The sequence below is a fragment of the Triplophysa dalaica genome, chromosome 3 (genome assembly GCF_015846415.1).
Source record: "Triplophysa dalaica isolate WHDGS20190420 chromosome 3, ASM1584641v1, whole genome shotgun sequence".
NCBI lineage: Eukaryota > Metazoa > Chordata > Actinopteri > Cypriniformes > Nemacheilidae > Triplophysa > Triplophysa dalaica.
Genome location: NC_079544.1, coordinates 10,119,156 through 10,140,761, shown reverse-complemented (window position 1 = coordinate 10,140,761; position 21,606 = coordinate 10,119,156). Strand labels below are relative to the sequence as shown.

Genomic DNA, 21,606 nt, shown 5'->3' with positions numbered 1-21,606 from the left:
TTTGACTAAAGTTGCGCTATTTAAACAAATCAAAGTCAAAATACATTACACGATTGTATTTGGTCTACTTGACTAATGTTAATTTTTGCTTCGGTATCAGTCAAAATACACTATACTGTGGGGGTTGAATCAAAATTACTATGAATGTTTTTATAGATTGAGTTACTAATTCATTTGATCCCTTGGCGTATTACAGTTAGTTGTTGTTAATTATGTTGAATTGTACGTCCTTAATACAGATGAGAAAAAAATATGAAAATCTCTATCGTTTAGATTGACGATTTGCATTATGGGGTTCACACTGTAATTTGTCTGCGCGTGTCTTTAATGTCATTAGGCGTGAATTAAAACAGACCATATTTCTGCCTTTGAGGTTTAAATAGTTAAGGGCTTTCCCTGCTTGCTAAATTAGACGGAATGTCTCCATCTGCTGTTCAAAGTTATTGTTGCACATTTGTACAACACCGTTATTTCACCATTTTAAAGTTATTATTTTAACGTATTAATTATTCGTTACTTACTATTATTCAGTAATAACACTGACTCTCACTCCACAAAATGCTAAAATTGGTTAAACAAATATGAAAACAAACTTGACGCTATTTAATTTAAACGTGGATTCATTTAAAAGATGGCAAAACATACAGTATAGGGTTAGTTCATCGTTGCATTGAAAGATAGGTATAGGCTTTATATTGTATGATTATATTGATTAGTTTATAGGGAATGCACACACATTGGCTCATAATCCACCTTTCTCTGTCCCTTTATCGTTTTTTTCAGGTGGTGGTTTTTAAGCATATAAACATTTAGTTGTATTTGTCAATAATCTGTAGTCAGTAATTAAAAAAACAATATATGTTCTTTAATACACCCAGACATACATGGATCCCACCTCTAGTGGGTCACCAAACACAATGCCAAAGCTATGAAGGATATAGATGGGATGTGTTATCACATGGGACTGCTTCCTGCACAGTGCTGTAACCAACCGAAAGTATTCATACAGCATGGAATTCTATTGCAATAAAATGCACCTGCACCATTCAACTTTGTATCTTGAATTTGTGCGCCTCTTTGATGGACAGTGCTGGTGCCACCCCTCTGCAGCTCCAGTCCTTATTATAAATACACCCTACGCCCCCTCCCGCAACATCCACACCAGCTACCGCTGCCTCTTACCCAGTGCACCATCGGCACTGGGAAAACGGGACGGATGTATTAGAAGAAGCCCATACTTCCCCCCTTTTATTTTTTATTTTTTCCCAAATTTGTGTGGTTTGACATCTGTCTCCAAACATCCGAACGACTGTTAAAGGCAGACACAAGGTTAGTACTGAGAAAGTGTACCCCTTTTTGATAGATCCTACTGTAATTACTGTACACTGTGTCGCAAACAAACAAGAACCATTTTGGAGTCGATATGTGGACGTCTAGATTACTGGAGAATCATTTACATTTCAAATGAGCTCAGATTTGCATGCATCACTTTTGCCGGCACGAATACCCAACATTTAACTCTCGAGATCGAAGCACACGTATCGTATAATTAATAATTAAATGTTTAAATGAAACAAGTGCGTTCAAAACGGTTCATTAGATGTTTTTCATACTCCTAAGATTTCCCCTGATGTGTAGGAGATCGCATTGCGCTGCAGCTGCCGCACTGTACCACGAGCAACTGCTCAGACTAAAATAGGAAGGTTGTACTACGGCGCAGCTGACTTTGCTCTTTCTGAAGAGCCGTGAAAAGAGGCACTCCCATTTAAGTCACTTACAGTCTTGTCTTCTGAGAATTAACTGCTGGAATGCTTTTTGTTGGTTTGTTTGTTTTTAGTTATGTTTCTGCTGTTGTAACTGGATATGCTTAGGCTGAGACTGCATGGTAGGCTACGTATTGACGTTAACGTATAATGCGTGAAAATGTTGTTGTTGCTCACTATATGAAAAGGTGTTGGATTGTGCACAGAGAGATAATACTTGAAGAAAAAAACTGTAATGAACCATTTCAGAAATATTTATTATACTTTATTATTATATCATTCATTATACTGCTGGTATTCTTAGGGGGGGGGGTTGTTCGGATTGAGTATTGTTAAACAGTTTGGACATGTGTATTAAAAGGTAGCTGCTATTGTTTTTCACCGTAACGAATGCATCGCACGGAATGAGCACACAAGTATCTCAATTAATGCCATATTTTCAACAATTTTCAACTTTTTATCAACAAACAATTTAAAGGCTAATTTTTAAAATGTTCGCATGTTTTTGTTGCGCCCTTTTTTGTTCCTGTTTACTACAAAGGATTGAAACAGATAACCACTCCTTTTTAAGCATAATTGTATTTTGCAAACTAACTCTGCAGGTACATCTTGATTCTGGGTGTCACAATTTGCGCTACATAATAAAGTAACTAAAGCGCAGAAGTGATCGACAATGATTACACAAGATTTGATCTTCTTAATCTTCTAAGAATTCGTTTTTATGTCTTTTCTATAAACACATATCAAAACCACTATTTTAACGCTAATTTCTTATGTGGTTTCCTGCCCTTTATTTGTACAGCTTCTGAGCAATTTCTAAGGTCATGCATATTAATATAACGACACCGAAGTCGCACTGTGATTGGACAGACAGTTGACGGATAGATATCATTTACCTCGTCTTCTCCGTCAGCTGTTTATACAGTAACCGCTAACATTATCTAACATTTCATATAAAAAAACATTTAAATAAAGCACCAGAATATCATCACATTCAGCATTTAACTGGTTGTAAAGTATCTGAAAGCACAGAAGGATCAGTGGATATATGAGCAGTTGGAGTGACGTTTGAACTTTAACGGCCGTTAGTGAGTGTGATGCAGCGGAGCTAATAATAAAACACTTACAGACTACACAAACATTACACAAACAGGTCTTGATGTTTTTTGTATATATGGTTTCATTTAAATATTTCCTATAACCTGGATTCGTTCAAGTAAAACAAGATTTTTAATGTAAAGGCTTTTTAACAGGTTAACAATGGGGATCAAGGCAGCCCTTCCCAAGATTGAGCTGTACATCTACTCAGCTGTTCTCGGTCTTGCACTCTTATGGGCAGGCAGCTGGATCATTGACGCCTCAAGTGGTAATCTGTTTTCTTTCTTTCCTTTTTCTTATTATTAGATGAATGAGCATGTTTGTAATGAATTCATATTAATACTAGACTAGTACACACACAGAAAATATTGTATATATTTCCCCTAATTTTGATTTATTTAAGACCCTCTAAACAATACTTGTGTGGGTTTTTGCTTATAGATTTCTGAGCATTTACTGGAAATATTAAAAATCAAAGTTCCGATTTTGCACTTAAGATGCAAAGCGTCTGTAATATGGCCCCAGATAGTGAATATGATGACTTTCTGATTCAGAAATGTATCAGATTAGGGTATAAATGACTGCGTAACAGCGAAATGACTGTGACGGAATATTTGTATTATACTGTAATTCGAATTAAGAAGATTTGTCAGATTTCGCAGGATTAAATATATCTCATAATCTCAAAATATATTTGAGAGGCTTGATTATTCAAGAGGTTTCTGAATAAGCAGGCAGGCAATTTGCATTACGTAATGATATTAATATTTAAACTTACCGCTGATTTACAACCTAATATGACCCAAAACATATGTTGTGCTCTTCATGATCATGATTATGGCAGGTTTTGTTTGAAAAAAACATATTTACACTGCATACGTTACATTTACTACTGCTTTTGTAAATCTTTTCTCTCGTATTTCCAGAGAATGTAAACAGGAAAGCATTTAGGGAGAGTGTGAAACCAGGATGGCATTATTTTGGCAGAAGAATGGCAAGTATAATATTTATCAGATTATGTATTATATAACCGTGTAGGATTGAGGATGCAGGCATCTCTGTTATTTAATGTAATTATATGGGCTTTTAGTCACTGGTGTATTATTTCTCTTTAGGATGTTTCAGATTTTGAATGGGTTATGTGGTTTACCACTTTCCGTAACCATATCCTGTTTGCCCTCTCCGGTCATGTGATCTTTGCAAAGATCTGCTCAATGCTGTCTCCAAAGGTACATCACCTTATTCAACATGGTTGGATACTGTACTGAGATTTGATATAGGTTTGTTATAAAGGTTGTGGTGTTTATTTGTGTTGCATGATCTGTTGTCTCCACAGAGGCGTCTGTAATAAAATGACATTAAACAAATGCATTTTGATGTTAACAGTGCATGTTTGAAATGATCTTAACTAAACCTAACAATGTACATGAATTCTTGTTTTGTCTGCTGTCAATGAAGATTGGTATAGATGGATGCAAGGTAACTTTAACAGTTCTTGTCACTGCCTATTTAATTTGATTGTACTAATTTATTTACTAATACTTGTAACAACAGTTAATAACAGTTAATTTCACTTCTGCCACTTCTGCCACAACTTTGACAATCTTACATATCTTTTGACGTGACAGCTGGATAATATATATTTTGTAAAATGCTTTTCTTCTTACAGCACAGATCATTGATCTATATGCTGTATGGATTTCTGGCTGTCCTGATTACTACGGGATGGACATACGTCTCTCTCATCCTGTCTCACTGCATCATCCTCTACAGCGTTGCGCTCATGAAGAGGAAGTGGCTCTGTTTTGTGGCTGGACTTACCAGCCTGGCGACTATCAAGATGGAACCCTTTAACACCTGGCAGGTGAGTCAAAGGCAGTATTTTATCTCTGAGATGTAAGAATATTAAATATTTTGATGTGATTATCTCTCTATGTTGTGATGCAGGAAGGGTTTGTGACAGGCTCCTTTGATCTACAAGATGTCTTGTTCTATGGAGGTTGTGGATTCTCTATTATGCGCTGTATGAGTTTTGCATTAGAGAGCTGTGAGAAGAAAGATGGTAACTACACGTTCATGGATCTGATCAAGTACAACTTCTACCTCCCATTCTTCTTCTTTGGACCTGTCATGACTTTTGATCGATTCCATGAGCAGGTGAGTTCTGTATATTCCGAGAGATTGCTATATTTCTAAGAATATAAAATTAGTTTTTTATTTCTATTTCTATGTTTTGCTTCTCTGGTTAAATGATCCCTCTGATTTTCTCAGGCTAACAACCCTAACTTGACTCGTAAAGAACGAGAGATGTGGAACATCACCATTCATGCTTTGGTGCAACTTGGGGCAATTTTGGTGGTGGATGTCTTCTTCCATTACTTGTACATATTGACCATCCCTAGCGATATGAAGCTTGTGAAGCAGCTGTCTGACTGGTCTTTGGGTCAGTTTGATTAAATAAGATATTATATAAAAAAGTAGTTGCAACAAAACTATTATTGCAAATTAAAGTATTTTGTTTTGTAAGAATATTTTGTATTTGGAAATGTTTGATTGCAAGTGTTTTTTATGGAGTCACATCAGTGATATTAATATTGTTTTTTAGCTGGTTTGGCATACTCTAATCTAGTGTATGACTGGGTGAAAGCAGCGGTCATGTTTGGTGTCATTAACACCGTATCCAGACTGGACCATCTGGACCCTCCTCAGCCCCCAAAATGCATCACAATGCTCTATGTCTTTGCTGAAACGTAAGTATTTCCATGAACGGAAGAAAGGAGTGATTATGTTTTTGGTATCTGTAGATGTTTGATGTAATCAGGTTAAACAGAGTTTATTAATTCTTAAATGTACTTTACAGGCACTTTGACAGAGGAATCAATGACTGGCTATGCAAGTGAGCAAATCATTCATTCAATTATATTTATAAATCATTTGAATCCTACTGAATTCTGAAATATTATTTTATTCTGTGTTTAAGATATGTCTACGATTATATCGGAGAAAACCATGATGCCATCTTGAAGGAGCTTCTGGCGACCATCTGCACATTTGCTGTCACAACGCTGTGGCTCGGACCTTGTGAACTGGTTTACATTTGGTCTTTCTTTAACTGCTTTGGGTTGAACTTAGAACTGTGGGTCGCTAAGCTTTTCTCTTTGCCTCCATTCTCCACCATTGAGGTGAGATTCCGCACATCCAATGAACTCAAGCTGTTTAATTACTTGTGATGGATTTGGGTTGCAAAAGTATCAAGCATCTTTTTAATTTTTCCAGAATAATCTTATGTCTGAAGCAATGTCACGTCGAATCAGGGGTTTGTTCAATTCTGTCAACTTCTGGCAAATCGTCCTGTATAATGTCCTGGCACTGAACAGTCTGGATTTTGCTCAGCTGGTTGCAAAGAGATTGCTGCTTAAAGGTAAGAGATTTGTTTCAAGATGATAATCAGGATTCCATATATAATGATAACGAAAACTGAAACAAATTTGCTGATGGAAAAGTAATTAAACATTACATTTTTATATACAGTAAACAGTCCAACTTAAAAATAGCACAAAATAGCAAACAAATAGGCATTTGCAGAATAATAATGTAAACTTATACATACATTTATAATATTATATTTTAAAACCCTAATAAACTTGTTATTGTGTACTGGTTAGCTGAAAAGTGTAATAGTGCTATATTAAAAAAAGAACGCTGTTTGGTTTGATATAAGACAGTGGCATTTAAACATTTTAAAGAGTGAGATTGGTTTCCCGAAAAACTTTAAGGCGACACCATCCACCACTTATTTATGAAAATATAATAAGTATATGATGTAGTTATACATGGAATTTTATATCAGCACAACAACTCCATGGGAATGGAAAATCACAGCTTGTACCTGCAAAATAATAGCTCCCTTGTGTTTTCCTCAGGCTTTCCTGTGTCCACTCTCATCGTGCTGTTTGTGACTTACTGTGGCGTTCAGCTAATAAAGGAGAGAGAGAGAAAGCAAGCTCTGCTGGATGAACCAGAACCAGTGCCCACCCCAGAGCCGGGCAAACAGAAAGCCGAGTAAAGGACAGAGAGGTTACTGAATCTGATCCAACTCTTGAGGTCTCTCTTGTTAATTCTGCCACTGAGCGTTCATGCCAGACCGCTGCAGTCCCGTCACTATGGTCACTGCTTTGCACAAATCTGTTTTAAAAACATTAAATCTTTTTAACTGTGAATAGTTCTTAAGTGCACTTGCTGTATCCTAATGCAACCTGTAATACAGACAAACCTGTATTTTTTATTTATATTTTAAGTGGATATTTAAAGGATGGGCTTGACAAATATTTTATGAATAAATAATATATTGAACAATAAAGAGAAAATGTGAAATGTTTTGTGTGTGTATGTTTAACGAATGTGAGAATTTCAATTTGTAAAGAGTAATGGAATTAACTTATTATATATGATTGTTCATAAAAATACGTTTGTTGTCCCTAGTTCAGCACACAGTTTACTCACTCACATTTAACTTGCTTTAACTTGTTTACCTCATTGTGGAGATAAAGAGCCACACTGTTTTGTTACTCATGTCACACTCCAGCAGACAATATGATGTGTACACATTCCTCTATTAGGCTTTGTCCTACATTGAGCTTTGAGTGGCACACTGGAGATTTGGGTTGATTAAAAGGCCTAAAATACACCCTGAGACACACTGCTGTTATCAGCACACACTTACATATCTCCTAGTTTTGATCTCCCTTTGGATTTCTATCCTGTAACAAACTTGGCCTTTCCTTGTAACATATAAAATGTCAATTTTAACTTATAATTCAAAATATTTTAATTATATACTGTAGTAGAGTAGGCGGGGCGAGACCGTGGTTCGAGTCCGGTGAGTAATTGTGAATTAGCGCCAGCTGTGCGCACACCGGCCTCGAATCACGTAGGAGATGGGAGAATATAAAAGGAACGAGCGACCGGACCGTCGAAGAGAGAGGACCGGGCCCGAACTTGTGTTATGTTTGTATTTATATTATGTTTTGTTCGCCGGCGGTCGTTCGTTCCTTTTATATGCTCCCATCTCCTACGTGATTCGAGGCCGGTGTGCGCACAGCTGGCGCTAATTCACAATTACTCACCGGACTCGAACCACGGTCTCGCCCCGCCTACTCTACTACATATACCTATTTATTTATATGCGTATTTGAAAAGAATTTGGGGGGAAACTTTTTTGTAGAAAGTCGTATGAAGATGTTTTTCAAACATACACATGCTTCATCATGGAGCCATGATAATTCTGACTGTTCTCGTTTTGCTCTGATATTTCTTGACCTCTCTGTACAATTTAATAAAAATAGCAAAATGGCCAGCAAAAGTCTCATCAGTTTACACACTGGAACAGCAGATAAGTTTATCTCGATGTGTCATGATTTTAGTGACTTAAGGAATAGTTCACCTAAAAATAACATTCTGTCATCCTTTACTCACCCTCGAGTCGTTCAAAATCTGTATAAATTTCTTTGTTCTGATGAGCACAGACAAATATATTTGGAAGAATGCTTGTAACCAAACAGTTCTAGACCATCATTGACTACCGTAGAAGGAAAAATTACAACGAAAAACCCCAGAAATCTTCTTTTGTGTTCAACAGAACAAATACATGTACAAAGCAATATGTCAATATGCTATGGTAGCTAAGAATTGTTTGGGTACAAGAATTTTTCCAAATATCTTTCTCTGTGTCCATCAGAACTTAACACAGAAATGTATACATATTTGGAAAAATAGGTGGGTGAGTAAAAGAAGAAAGAGTTTTCATTTTGGGTGAACTGTTCCTTTAAAAGTAAGAACCCATAATACTCAATAAATCCACTAGAGGACTTCATGAAGAAAATATTACCTAGTAAAGCACTACCAGCAACAGTCAGTTCAACTCCTTTCTACTATTAAATGGAGTGGTATATGGTATCAGTCCGGTTGTGGTGCTCTACTCCCCAGAAGATCTACAATTTAATAGTCCCTGTGAGTAACATTTCAGCTGTTGGTATGATCAGTCCGGTGATGGGGGAAGTGAGAAACCAGCTTGAATTTCAGGCCTTCTTAAACCGACCATGGTTCATTTACTCATTTCTATATATAGATGGGATAGACAGTAGCTGATAGCTTGTGACAGCTGTAGAAAGAGACCACACCAGCACACTATGGGATCATCCCATCCACGTTTCTCATTTAGAGGGACTCTGTTAATGCAGTCGGTCCAGTTTTCTTGTGGGAGAGGACCCAGGACACCCCTCCTTCCTACTGAAATATCGCATCGAACCACAACAAGATGGCCTCCATGTCGGTGGACCCGGTGACAGAGCCACGCATGTATCAGCAAACACTTCTACAAGACGGACTTTGTGATCTGCTAGAAACCAACAAGTTTGTGGACTGTTCTCTGAAGATCAAAGACAAGGAGTTTCCATGCCATCGGCTAGTGCTGGCAGCGAGCAGCCCTTACTTCAAAGCCATGTTCCTGTCAGACCTGGAGGAGAGCAAAAAGCGTGAGATTGTTCTAAAAGACATTGAGCCTGGAATTATGGGAATGATCTTGAGGTACATATACACCTCGGACATCAACCTTACTGAGCAGAACGTCCAGGACATCTTCATTGCGGCCAACATGTACCAGATTCCTTCCATCTTCAGTGTGTGCGTGTCATATCTGAAGCAGAAGCTGGTTCTCAGTAACTGTCTTGCCATTTTAAGACTAGGTTTGTTACTGGACTGTCCACGTTTGGCCATGGACGCACGAGATTTCATCTGTGACCGCTATCAGCTCATCATCCGAGACGAGGACTTCAATCAGCTGGGTCCCAGCGAGCTGGCTGCTATCATCACATGCGACTCTTTGAACGTGGAACGAGAAGAGGTGGTGTTCGAGTCTTTGATGGACTGGGTTGAGTACGACACAGCGGAAAGGCTGAAGGACCTGCCAGAACTTCTACACTGCGTACGTTTCCGTCTCATGCCGAAGAGTTACTTTAAAGAGAAAGTTGAAAGTCATAGACTGATCAGGACGAATCACGAGCTCAAGAAGGAGCTTCAGCTTATCAAGGATGCACAGAGAGGAGTGCTAAACAGGGTCAAAAAGTCACAAAAAGGAAAGAAAAAGGAAGGAGTGACGACAGATTCTGAGGACGAGGATGAGGAGGGTCTGCTGCCGGGGATCCTAAATGACAACCCACGTTTCGGAATGTTTCAAACAGATCTTATATTAATGATCAGCGACACAGGATCTGTGGCGTACGACCCTGGCTCAAATGAGTGTTTTGTGGCATCTGCATCCACCGAGATCCCCAAAAACCACTGCAGTCTTGTCACCAAGGAGAATCAGATCTTTGTTTCGGGAGGTCTCGTGTATAATGAGGAAGATAAAGATGTGCCTTTCAGTTCATACTTCCTACAGGTAATCACACATTCATGTAATCTATACACTCAAAATGTTGGGTTATTTCAACTCAAAGTTGGGTAAAAATGTACAAACCCAAACTTTTGGTTCTAAATTATCCTTTGCTGTTTTCTTTTAACCCATTGTTTGGTTGAAAATAAACCATTTGCTGGGTTAATTTAAACTAACAGTTTGGTTTGTCCATTTTTTTCCCAATCCTGGGTTGAAGTTAAGTGTGGTAAAGTATACAATCATAGTCTCGATCATGTCTTCTATATAAATAAATGACTCACAGAGTTCCAAAAATAAGTTTGTGAGTTTGTCCATTGGGGCCTGTTCAGCTTCCGAACAGCTGTTATTCTGTTGTACCTCATGTGTCATGTTTTATTAATCTCTAAATGACTCCAGTCTTTAAAAGCCTTCACATACAACATTATGTTAAACGGAAAACTTTTGTATCATTATCCTGTTCTTTATGTCATAGTTTGATCCCATGAGCTCCGAATGGCTGGGGATGCCCTCATTACCAAACCCTCGCTGCCTGTTTGGGTTGGCGGATGCTGAGAACTCCATCTATGTGGTTGGAGGCAAAGAACTAAAGGAGGGAGAACGTGCTCTAGATTCAGTTATGATCTACGACAGACAGTGAGTCCAAGCAGATGCAACAAAAACAATGCGTTGGCGCTATAGGACTTGAAACAGCTGAAGTTAACGTCATTTTCTTGTGATTTCTTCTCAATTCACATAGATCGTTCAAATGGGGAGAGTCTGACCCTCTTCCCTATGCAGTATATGGACATGGGACCATTACACATAAAGGGTTGCTCTATGTGATAGGTGGAAAAACAGAGAGCAAGTAAGTAATAAGGTTACCATATGCCATACATTTATAAGTCGAAAATGTATAGAGAACAAAAGTAATCAGATTTTTGTATTAACACATGGCTCTGTTGGAATGTGTTGATAAAGGAAATGTCTAAGGAGGATGTGTGTCTACGATCCCAGCAAATTTGAATGGAGAGATCTGGCACCCATGAAAACTGCCCGCTCACTGTTTGGCACTGCTGTCCTTAAAGACAAAATCTATGTGGTCACTGGAGTCACCGACACCGGCCTTACCAGCAGTGTTGAGGTCTATGACATTGCCAGTAAAACGTGAGTTTCATTACTTTCTGTAACACATTTAAAGTTCACACTGTTTACCCAAAATTTTAATTCTGTTTTCATTTACTAACTCTCTAGTTGTTCGAAATCTGTTTCTTTGTTCTAATGAACACAAAGATATTTGGAATACGTTACGTTTTCATCGGAACAGAGAAATGTATACAGATTTGGAACAACTCGAGGGTGTAAATGATGAGCAGATTTTTCTTTTAAGGTGAACTGTTCTTTGAGGGTGAATCTGTTATGGATAACTGTGTGTATTTTGTTTAGCTGGTCAGAGTTTGTAGAGTTCCCTCAGGAAAGGAGCTCTCTTAACCTGATCCAACTAGGAGGTTGCTTATATGCTGTGGGCGGTTTTGCTATGATGCCCAATGAGACAACAGAAAAACTGGAGCCCACTGAGATGAACGATATATGGAGGTGAGCATTTTGGTTAAGAACATATGCTTTAGTCTTTTGTCGTGAAGCGGACGTTTTTGGCTATTTTATAACTCAAACTGGTTTAATTTGATTTATTTAGCTGAAACTGTGTTTGCCAAATCTTTAAGAATAGCACCCCCTCTCTTTAGCAGTTGCACACAGAGAACTGTCACATGATGTATATTATGTCACTTTAGCATATATCATACAATATTAAATACACAGCATGATTTTTCAATTTTCAAAAAGTAGCCAGTAGAACACCAATAAGACGTTTTCTGTGTGCTACACAACACGTGTGGCTAAGAATATATGTACTGTAGATGTCATTCAATACATATGATGCACACTCATGCTTTAGATATATTAACCTATTTGTTTTATATAGACACTAGCATCGTGCTGTTGTTTTTAAATTCTGAGAAATACATCACAGCTATATTAGTCAATAATATAAAAAAGTTTGAATACTCACATTATCATTCTCCCAGTTTTGGAACGACTGAGGTCAATGAAACCTGGTTATGCACTTAAGGCGACTTGTGCTTTTCAGGTTTGAGGAAGAGGAGAACTGTTGGAACGGGATTCTGAGGCAGGTACGCTATGCTGCTGGGGCCACGGTGCTGGGTGTGCGTCTGAACACCTTAAAACTCACTAAAATGTGATCTACATGCATCATCTACAGGCAAAACCACATCAGCTGTATGATACGAACAACATGCAAAACATTAAGGGCTTCCCCCATATGGAATAATACTCTTTAAATATCTTTGTCTCTTAAAGAATAGTTCATTTGTGATTGATCCAAAGCTAAATGGTGTTTCTGGATATTGTAAAAGTGGGTTGGTCTGTCTACAACTTCTTACCATTATGCAAATCTTTAAAGCTGTTTCCAAGACATCTCAGCAGATGGAGACAAAAGACAAAACCATTTTTTTCATAGAAACATTTTAAGTCATAACTGGATAACTTGAGTTTGTTTATATATCTATGTCCATTGATTGTAATCATTCTATGATATGTTATATTTCAGATGACATCTACAATGTAACATTTTGCCATTAAATGACCAAGTACAGTGTTTTAACATTCGGAAAGGAGAGAAATAAATGAAAGGGATTGCAACACAACAATGACCAAAGTAGAATGAAAACAAACAACATACAATTGGTGTTTACCATAGGGAAACACATTGTCACACACTTTCCAAAGCCACTAGGCAATAATGAAAAGGTAAAATATTGGTTAGATAATACATTTGTGATTTAACACTGAAACTATAAAGGACACTACACAGAAAAACAATAGTCAGGAATACCATATGAAGATCTGCTAGCCTTATAATACATTAGCACTTTCCATTGACAGCTCGACAGCCAGTCCTTTTTCAATAAAATGAATGTAGGGCACAGTTTTGTGTTGCTGTTATCATTACATGCTAGAGTTTTTGATAGAGCATTGAACACAAGTTTTCCACCATGATTAATAAACAGCTAATGAAAGGCAAGCAGTTAAGTTGAGCAAGGCAAAAAAATAAACCCTTTTGTCTACTAAATGAATAGTATAAATGTATCTCTTGTTTTGAAACACTGTGCTTACAATATAATCTTAAAGGGATATTTCACCCAAAAAATGAAAATTCTGTCATCATTTACTCACCCTAAATTCCTTTGTTCCGCTGAACACCATTGACAATAAATGGTGGGTTAGATCTGACAGTAAATGTCAACAGAATTTTAATTTTGGATGAAGTTCATTTAAAAATTTGACAGCAAATATTAAACACTGGAATAACATATTCGCAATTGTTAATTTTTTTTGCTGTTTAAACATCGTACAAATACAGCAGAGACTGTAAGTTCTCTGTTCAAAAAGTGTAAAATTACCAGATAATGATGACAATAAAAATAGACTTTAATTCGTAACATTAGAGTCTCAATTTGACACTTTGAGATGTATAACTAAATTGTGGACAGTATTTGCTTTTTTTTTATACAACAAATAAATCTCAAGTGGTTTACCTTTCTGTTGTTTAACAGAATTACAATGATATGAACATCAGCCAAAATACATTCATGATAATGTTTTATAGCAAAACCATAGTCATAAATTGTTGACTCCTAAATGACCAGCTTCATAAGCTGCTAAAACATATAAATGTTAAGTAATGCACAGTTTCAGAATAAGAAAAATATTATTAATAGACACCTATTATTAAGGTGCTTCAATATACACGCAACACAAATTATGTAAATTTGTTACAAAATGATAAACTGTAGACAACAAAGGTTTCTGAGGCCCATCACACAAGCCGGTAAAGTGCCAGTTTTGAAATACTGACACAAATCTTTACCCCAAACACAAACAATACATTTAAAGCATAAGACCAATAAAATGAAAAGACACAAAGTATCAACTGAAAGGTCTATAATCATATCTGTTTATACTACTGTGCACAAAAACATACATACTAATGTGCATTAATAACATCTGTACTGTATACTCTATATGGGCTAAAGCTACAATATTTCTTGTTTAACTAGTGTTAAACATAGCACTAAGCTTATTCAGTGGCATGTAATGTGGAAACGGACAAAAAAAAATACATAACAAAAGCAAAAAAAAGCTTTTGCTATCTCTATAAAAGAAACAATATATCACAGAGCATTAGTTACAGGTTCCTGGTGTCTGTCCTTGCAGCAGATAAGAGTGGCGTAAGCTGTGAATGTGACGGGTAAGTGACTACACACCATCCAGATGTGATCCTGATCCAACATCTCTCAGTGTTTCCATCCTGACTGAGATCTTGATTTCTAGCTGTTTCCATTTGATTTGTTATAGTGGATGAGTTTCATTCTGAAAGACCTCAAAAGTCAGAGGATTCCTGACCTTTGAACACTTCTCTCTGTGAGCTTTCAGCATGTTTGAGAAGCGGAACCGCTGACCGCACGTTTCACAAGGGTAAGGCTTCTCTCCAGTGTGCGTGCGACGATGCCGCTTCATATTGGGTCGACTTGTAAAGCTCTTTCCACAGATCTCACATATGTATGGTTTCTCTCCTATTAAAAAAAAACATTAGAAAATCTATATACCGTATAAAAAAGACTGCATAAAATATATCATAGTGCAGAAGAGGGTATTTGGACCTCACCTGTGTGTGTCTTCATGTGTTCATCAAAATACTGTTTCATGTTGAAGTCCTTCCCACACCTCTGACACATAAACTGCTTGTGTCCGATGTGGATGCTCATGTGAGAACGTAGCTGATACTTGTATTGAAAACATTGACTGCAGACCTAAATGACACGTAGATGAGAAGTTTTGAGCATGGCCAGTTTGATCTGATTTGATCAAATCATACAGTATAGAGACGGTTTCATCAGACGCATGCGTCTTGCCCAAAGTTAACTTCCAGTCTGTGTTTGTTTATTGCTCTGGCAAGTGGCTAATAATATAACTTTATATTTAATTTAATTTTTATTCTATAATAATTGTATTAAATAAACAATTTGTTAAATGGGTTGTGTAACTTGTCAAATTTAAGTTGACTTTTTTCTGTATACTGGCAACCCATATAATACTAGCTAGACATACTTTTAACTTGCGAGCAAATGTATTTAACTTGTTATTTCTTATTCTTCTTATCAGAAATAATCTGCAGGCACTTTTCATCTTTGCGGATGTGTACGAGAAGTTACGTTCGGGCTACAAAAGAGTGCATGCACATTAAAGTTTGTTAGTGTTGTTGCTTTGAAACAGTTTCTACAGAAATCTTGCTTAAAATAATAATAACATTATATAGTAGTTTTAATACCTCACACTGGAACGGCTTCTCTCCTGAGTGTTGTAGAGAGTGGACTTTAAGTGACATGCTCCTTTTAAAAGACTTTCCACATGTCTCACAGGTAAATGGCATCTCCTTTGTGTGGGCTAAAGACACACAGAACAAGTAAAAATGTAAACAATCAAAATATTTGTTTAAATATCTGAGAAAGGGTTAAAGCACCACTAACACAACTTACCAACCATGTGTTTGCGTACATGAGCCATTGTGTAGAATTTCTTCTCACAGATCTCACAAGTGTACTTTTTGTCAGCATAGCCATGAACAATCTTATTGTGCTCATGGAGGGACCAGAGCTTCCTAAAGGCTTTTCCGCAATTCAGACACTAAATGACACAAACTCTGGTTAAAAAGCTATTATGCTTTCTTATGCTTTTTATTCTTTCATGACTTATTCACCCATATGTGGTTCAAAACCTGTATGACTTATTTTATCTAGGGAACACAAAAGAAGATATTTTGAGAAATGTCTCATTGGTTTTGTGAGCATAAAATGGAGGAAGTGTAGTGTGGTTACAACATTCTTCAAAATATATTCTTTTGTGTTCCGCAGAAGAAAGAAAGTCATACAAGGTTGGAATGACATGCGAGTCAGGAAAGAATTAAATTTTTTTGGGAAACTTACACCGTGTCTAAACCAGACGTGATCAACGTGACATGACAACCTGCTTTTAAAATTAAAATGTGTTCTAATGAGTTTGTATTGTCTTTTGTCATGTCGAGTCCGGTATGGACACGGTGTTATATACACAAATGTACCTGTATTGTTTTTTCACAGTCAGTCTGGTGATGTAACAATAACTCGCTCTCCAGGAGGAAAAGCTTGCCACACTTATCACACACCTGCTTGCGGTTATGTGTCATATTCGTGTGTTTCTCCAGCACCCAGCGGTTGTTGAAGATCTTGGGGCACCTTACACAAGAAAAACTCTGAGTCTCAATTCTATCATTTTGTTCCAGGTCTTCACGTTCCTCACCACTCCTGCTATGACCCTTCACCTCCCTCAATCCTTTATTGGCTTTTTTGGAGGCCTTCACCCCTGCATCAGCAGAGGTCTGAGTTTGCTGCAAGGATATGAATACAGGTAACGTTTGGTCACAATGAGTCGTGTTGCCTTCCTCTTCACTGGTGCCTTCTTCACTAGGCTCTCCATCCTCCTCAAGAGTCACATTAACTCTTGATTCATCATTCCTCATTCCCTGATCCTGCTGTTGTGAGGGGGGTGTTTTGAGAGATCCATCCTCTGAACCTTTTGACACCTTAAGGGTCTGGTTGTTCAAATTGAGCTCGACAATAATTTGCTCTCTATTAAACGAAACAAGATCCTCGGAGTCTTTCAAAGTTCCGGTTGCATCTTCTACTTTAAACAAACCTACATCTCCTTCTTGAACAGCATATGAGCCACCTTGACTTTTCCCTAAATAGATTTTGGCACAGGTTGGGTCTTTTTCTCGCTTGATTTCCATGTGAAAGTTGGATTTTACAGAGTTGCTGTAACACCAGCTCTGAGCACTGATATCCGGCTGGGCAACAGAAGATCTGATATCCAGCGAGCCTCTGTTAATAAGCTCACCACAGGAACCGGCAATGTTGCTCATCTGGAGTACAGTGGCAGCTTTGAGCACGTCCCGGACATTGCAGCTAGTGACCAGTAGCTTGGAGGTGTAGATGAAGTCAAGAATTTGCTGCAGGCCTTGAGGTCTAAGAGCCTCCAGAGAGAGCTCCACTCGCTGCAGCTCCTTACTAGATGCAAAGAGTGAGTGGAAGAACGGGCTGTACGCTGCTAGCACACCCTTGTGAGCACGGAATGACGTCTGGTGATGAAGGAGTACGATGTCCAAGTCACATAGATCTGGCTGGAACAGACGCTGCTTGTTCAGTCTGTCCATCAAAAAGGTGCAGTGAAGGGTCACATCCTCAACCAGGGAGAACTCTGGAGATGGGTGATCAGCAGTTTGCTCCACTATGAGCTGTAATAGAACATGCCTGACATTAGGTAGCAGATTCACAACTATTTAGATCTGAACATGTTAGATATTGCTTTATATTATAAATTATCTAGCCTGCATTATTTTAAAAACACGAACCAAAGGAAAATGATCAGACTAGGACAAAGACAGTTTTTTGGAGGAAAATGTAAGTATCTTTATTAGCTACTGAAGGGCATTGTTAAATGAAAAAATAAGAACAATTTACACCAATCATCCTGTTTAAAAAAAAAATGTGCATGACTCTGCATGCGTTATGTAAAAGTATTTAGAAAATTGTAGAGAATTTATTATTTGATTAGATTTATGTTTTAAGATGATATTACATAACTAACCAACAGAATATGATCTTTAAATTTTTCATATTTAATTATTTGATAGCAAACTAACATCACTATATCTACAATATCGTATTATATATATATATTAATACAAACAGATGTGGAACAATTAAATTTTTTGTTAAATCTGCATTTCTAGATATGTTGTGGCCATTCCAGTCCAGTGTCTATTGAATTTAAACAAAATCAAACCTCAGGCGTGACAAAGTCAACCAACAGCAATGTGAAAGATTGACAGCATGACAAGACACATGGAAACTGTGATAAAAATCATAGTTATGACAAAATAATTTTTGAACTTTTCCAAAAACTTGTAATGTACAAATATTACTCTTGTATTGCTCAAAAGTATTTATTTCCTTGTAAATAAATGCAAAGATATATATTGTGCTTATTCTAAATTTGGAAGGAATGTTGTTCACACAATAAAACAAAATAATCATTTTACATAAACGCATAAATAGTAAATTCAGAAGTGGTCTCTTATTTTTTCCACGTCTGAATATTAGTAGGCTATATATATGATATAGAATACTTATAATAACATTTACAGATTATTTTATAGCAACCTTAGTGCACAGATAAAGTAGAGCATTATTGAAGAACTACATCATCATTAAACATTTATACCACAATCGAACAAAAAAAGTAGCCAAAAGTTGTAAAAGTAAACTGGATTATATAAGCACATCTGTAAATCACAACCATTGTTTGTTATACTGTGACATTTGTCACATCATACAGGCCTTATAAACGTTCACAAATATGCATGGCATCAATCCGACAGGAAATAAGCAGTTAGGGGGCTTACTACCATGGTGATTTAGTATTCTCTGCCTCGAAGGAGCATCGGTTATCCTCCTCAGCATTTCAATGTTTCGTCTTCATAAAAACAGCTGTTATTATATCCTTCTGTGTTAACATCTGTCCTGCTTCGCCATATCCTCGTGCAGAAAGGGTCGCACTATCACCAACGGGAGAGTTGATTGGAGGTCCAAAATCATATGAGTCGTTTTGTCTGGAGCTTTAAAGCGACAGGAACGTTATTGCTAGAGCAAAAAACACAACCCAATGCATTTCAAAGCGAAATCAAATTTCGATCATTATGTGTATAAATTGAAGAAAAATCATCGGCGTAAGTTAGTGCGGACGATCTCCTGGAGCACCTGACGCCCGCGGAGCAATCATAACAGCAGAAGCCAATGACAGACGAGGTCAATGAGTCCATAGAGGAGTGAACCAGTTCACCGCAGACAGCACGAAACCGCTGTAGAGTACAACTATGACCACAGCATGTCGCCAAAACATAGATCTTTACATGCAAAAACCGATTTATAGGAATAAATAGAGCGATCTATATCAGGAGCTCAAGACAACTGTGCAATGATGTATTTGTTACAAGTTTGTTACAAGTATACAAGTTTAAAAACATATTGTAAACATGAAGACGTACATGCTGTACTTGACTGTCTTTTCTGTGTAACAAAAAATATGTTACATTTGCTTTCATTGTTAGAATAAAGCAAAGTCAAAATACAATTGTATCCATTTTTTTCTAAAGTGTGTGGACACTTACACTTAAAGGGATGGTTCACCCCAAAAAATGAAAATTCTGTCTTCATTTACTTCCCCTCATGTAATTTCATTCCTATTAAAATAATTCAGATATTTGGAAGAATGTTAGTAATTTGCAGTTCTGGGGCATCATTGACTACTATAGTATGAACAATTGACTGTCAAAGGTGTCCCAGAGCTGTTTCTTTTCCTTAATTCTTCAAAATATCTTATTTTGTGTTCAACAGAACATAAATTATAATATGTATATTTTTCCTACTATGGTATAGGGGCTGATGTCCCAGAATTGAAAATTGCTAACATTCTTTCAAATATCTTTGTCTGTGTGCATTTGAACAAAGAAATTTATGCAGGTGAGTAAATGACGACAGAAGTTTCCTTTTTGGGAGAACTGTCACTTTAAAAAAAGAACAATGGACTCATTGTTGACCTGCAGTGGAGTCATTTGGATAAAGTTAGGGTAATGGTTTGTTTCTGTAAAGCAAACGGTCTTGGATAACGAAAAACAATGTTAGAGAACCAAAAACTAACATTCTGGAAACATTCTGAAATATTTGTTGACTGGGTACATGCATGGGCGTATCATGAGGGCTTGCAGTAAAGTTTTCTAGGAAATAAAGAATGTTACTTGAATAAATTAAAAAAATCAACAACACTTGGTGGCGTGCCTGTTTAGCTCCACCTAGGAAAGTTGGCTGTGTTCCCTGTTGCATCAGAAGGAGTCAAAGATATGCGGCTGGTTCAGTCAAATCTTGGAGACAAATGAAATTGTCCACTCCTTCTTGATTTGGTACTACAGTCACCCCTATTGACCTACAAAGGTTCAAGAAGGTCTTTCATTTATTTTTGCATCCATACCTCCATATGACCCCTATAAGGTCCATTCACAAGGTGGCGATCCTTCCCACTATGAGAGCTATGAAAATAATGCTCCTTCTGTTTAAGTTATTACGCATTATTTTAGAACATGTGGTCAGTTTTTGTTCTGTGTGTGACAAACAATAACACTAGATTAGAATGGTCATAAATCCTAAAGTGATTTCATTGCAGTCTACTGTAATGCACAAATATTCCATAAATCATAGGCTCTATAAAAACTTTGTCAAGACTTCAGAACACCTCTCAATTTGTATGTAGTTGTAAAAATGAGATATGAATTTATTTATGATCTGTCATGTTTTTAAAACAACACATACTACATATATTTTTAACCGTTGGTTAGGTTTTTTTTACATTTTTGTACATGAATTTCAACCATTTAACAGCTCATTACATCCTTTAATGTCATGTTGTAGTTTGGTGTTGACATGAAAACGGCTTATAACGTATATAATTCATCATTATTTCACCTATTTAGCATTGTGGGTTTCCAGCATTCCCCTATGGGAGTATATTAATTTAAATAAAAGGAAAGTGAGCCTCCTGTTGGCTCCTCTGTGCAAATCTAATAACATTGAAATATTTTGTTTATTTTTTAGAGATCCATCTTTGTAAATTTGAAGTTATCTGTATGCTGGAATAATGAGTGCTTACTGGTATTGACGCTTCTAAAATGTTATATGAGATACAAAAAGGGACGGGGGGAGTTACAATGATAATTTAATATGAGATTTGGTAGATACATAACAGATGTTCCAGATGGGAAGTAAACAAAGATAACATCTCCCTGGCTTTTCATTTTATCTAACACTCCTGTTTCCTTAGATTTTTTGGAAACGATTTGAATGTCATCCTAACAAGATGCCTCAGGCAGGAGTCAACATGAAGATCTTTGTAACATTAGAAGAGCTCCTCAATGAATTCAAATATTTTGCTGAGTCAATGCCAGAACTTTCCTGTAGCTCAGTGGTAAGAGCATTGCATCAACAATGTAAAGTTGTGGGTTCTATCCCAGGGGATAGCTCATACCCATGTATAAATGTATAGGATAATCCAATGTAAGTCGCTTTGGATAAAAGCGTCTGCCATATGCGTAAATGTAAATATACAGTA

General features: G+C 37.0%; 3 protein-coding genes across 7 annotated transcripts; 2 read left to right on the top strand and 1 right to left on the bottom strand.

Moving 5' to 3' along the window:
• The first annotated feature begins 1,145 nt into the window (after nucleotides 1-1,145).
• On the top strand, nucleotides 1,146-7,239 carry hhatla (hedgehog acyltransferase like, a). 5 transcript variants are annotated; one of them, XM_056743711.1, is made up of 13 exons: nucleotides 1,146-1,329; nucleotides 3,017-3,129; nucleotides 3,788-3,855; nucleotides 3,977-4,090; nucleotides 4,320-4,340; nucleotides 4,531-4,725; nucleotides 4,809-5,018; nucleotides 5,133-5,304; nucleotides 5,467-5,611; nucleotides 5,722-5,757; nucleotides 5,842-6,043; nucleotides 6,138-6,282; nucleotides 6,785-7,239. In XM_056743711.1, exons 2-13 carry the CDS (start codon nucleotides 3,024-3,026, stop codon nucleotides 6,925-6,927), a joined length of 1,557 nt encoding a protein of 518 aa, XP_056599689.1. In that variant the 5' UTR covers nucleotides 1,146-1,329; nucleotides 3,017-3,023; the 3' UTR covers nucleotides 6,928-7,239. The 5 variants fall into 5 exon arrangements, with proteins under 5 accessions (XP_056599689.1, XP_056599690.1, XP_056599692.1 ...); XM_056743712.1 differs by lacking the exon at nucleotides 1,146-1,329 and adding an exon at nucleotides 1,749-1,885; XM_056743714.1 differs by lacking the exon at nucleotides 1,146-1,329 and adding an exon at nucleotides 2,650-2,851.
• A 1,859-nt stretch (nucleotides 7,240-9,098) lies between these two features.
• On the top strand, nucleotides 9,099-13,540 carry klhl40a (kelch-like family member 40a). Its single transcript, XM_056744432.1, has 6 exons — nucleotides 9,099-10,299; nucleotides 10,766-10,926; nucleotides 11,030-11,137; nucleotides 11,251-11,436; nucleotides 11,716-11,865; nucleotides 12,419-13,540. The coding sequence occupies exons 1-6, from the start codon at nucleotides 9,178-9,180 to the stop codon at nucleotides 12,528-12,530; spliced, it is 1,839 nt and encodes a 612-aa protein (XP_056600410.1). The 5' UTR covers nucleotides 9,099-9,177; the 3' UTR covers nucleotides 12,531-13,540.
• A 116-nt stretch (nucleotides 13,541-13,656) lies between these two features.
• On the bottom strand, nucleotides 13,657-19,277 carry zbtb47a (zinc finger and BTB domain containing 47a). Its single transcript, XM_056744430.1, has 6 exons — nucleotides 18,854-19,277; nucleotides 16,469-17,680; nucleotides 15,888-16,035; nucleotides 15,680-15,795; nucleotides 15,017-15,161; nucleotides 13,657-14,924 (listed from the first exon to the last, which is right to left on the bottom strand). The coding sequence occupies exons 1-6, from the start codon at nucleotides 18,854-18,856 to the stop codon at nucleotides 14,701-14,703; spliced, it is 1,848 nt and encodes a 615-aa protein (XP_056600408.1). The 5' UTR covers nucleotides 18,857-19,277; the 3' UTR covers nucleotides 13,657-14,700.
• Nucleotides 19,278-21,606: the final 2,329 nt, after the last annotated feature.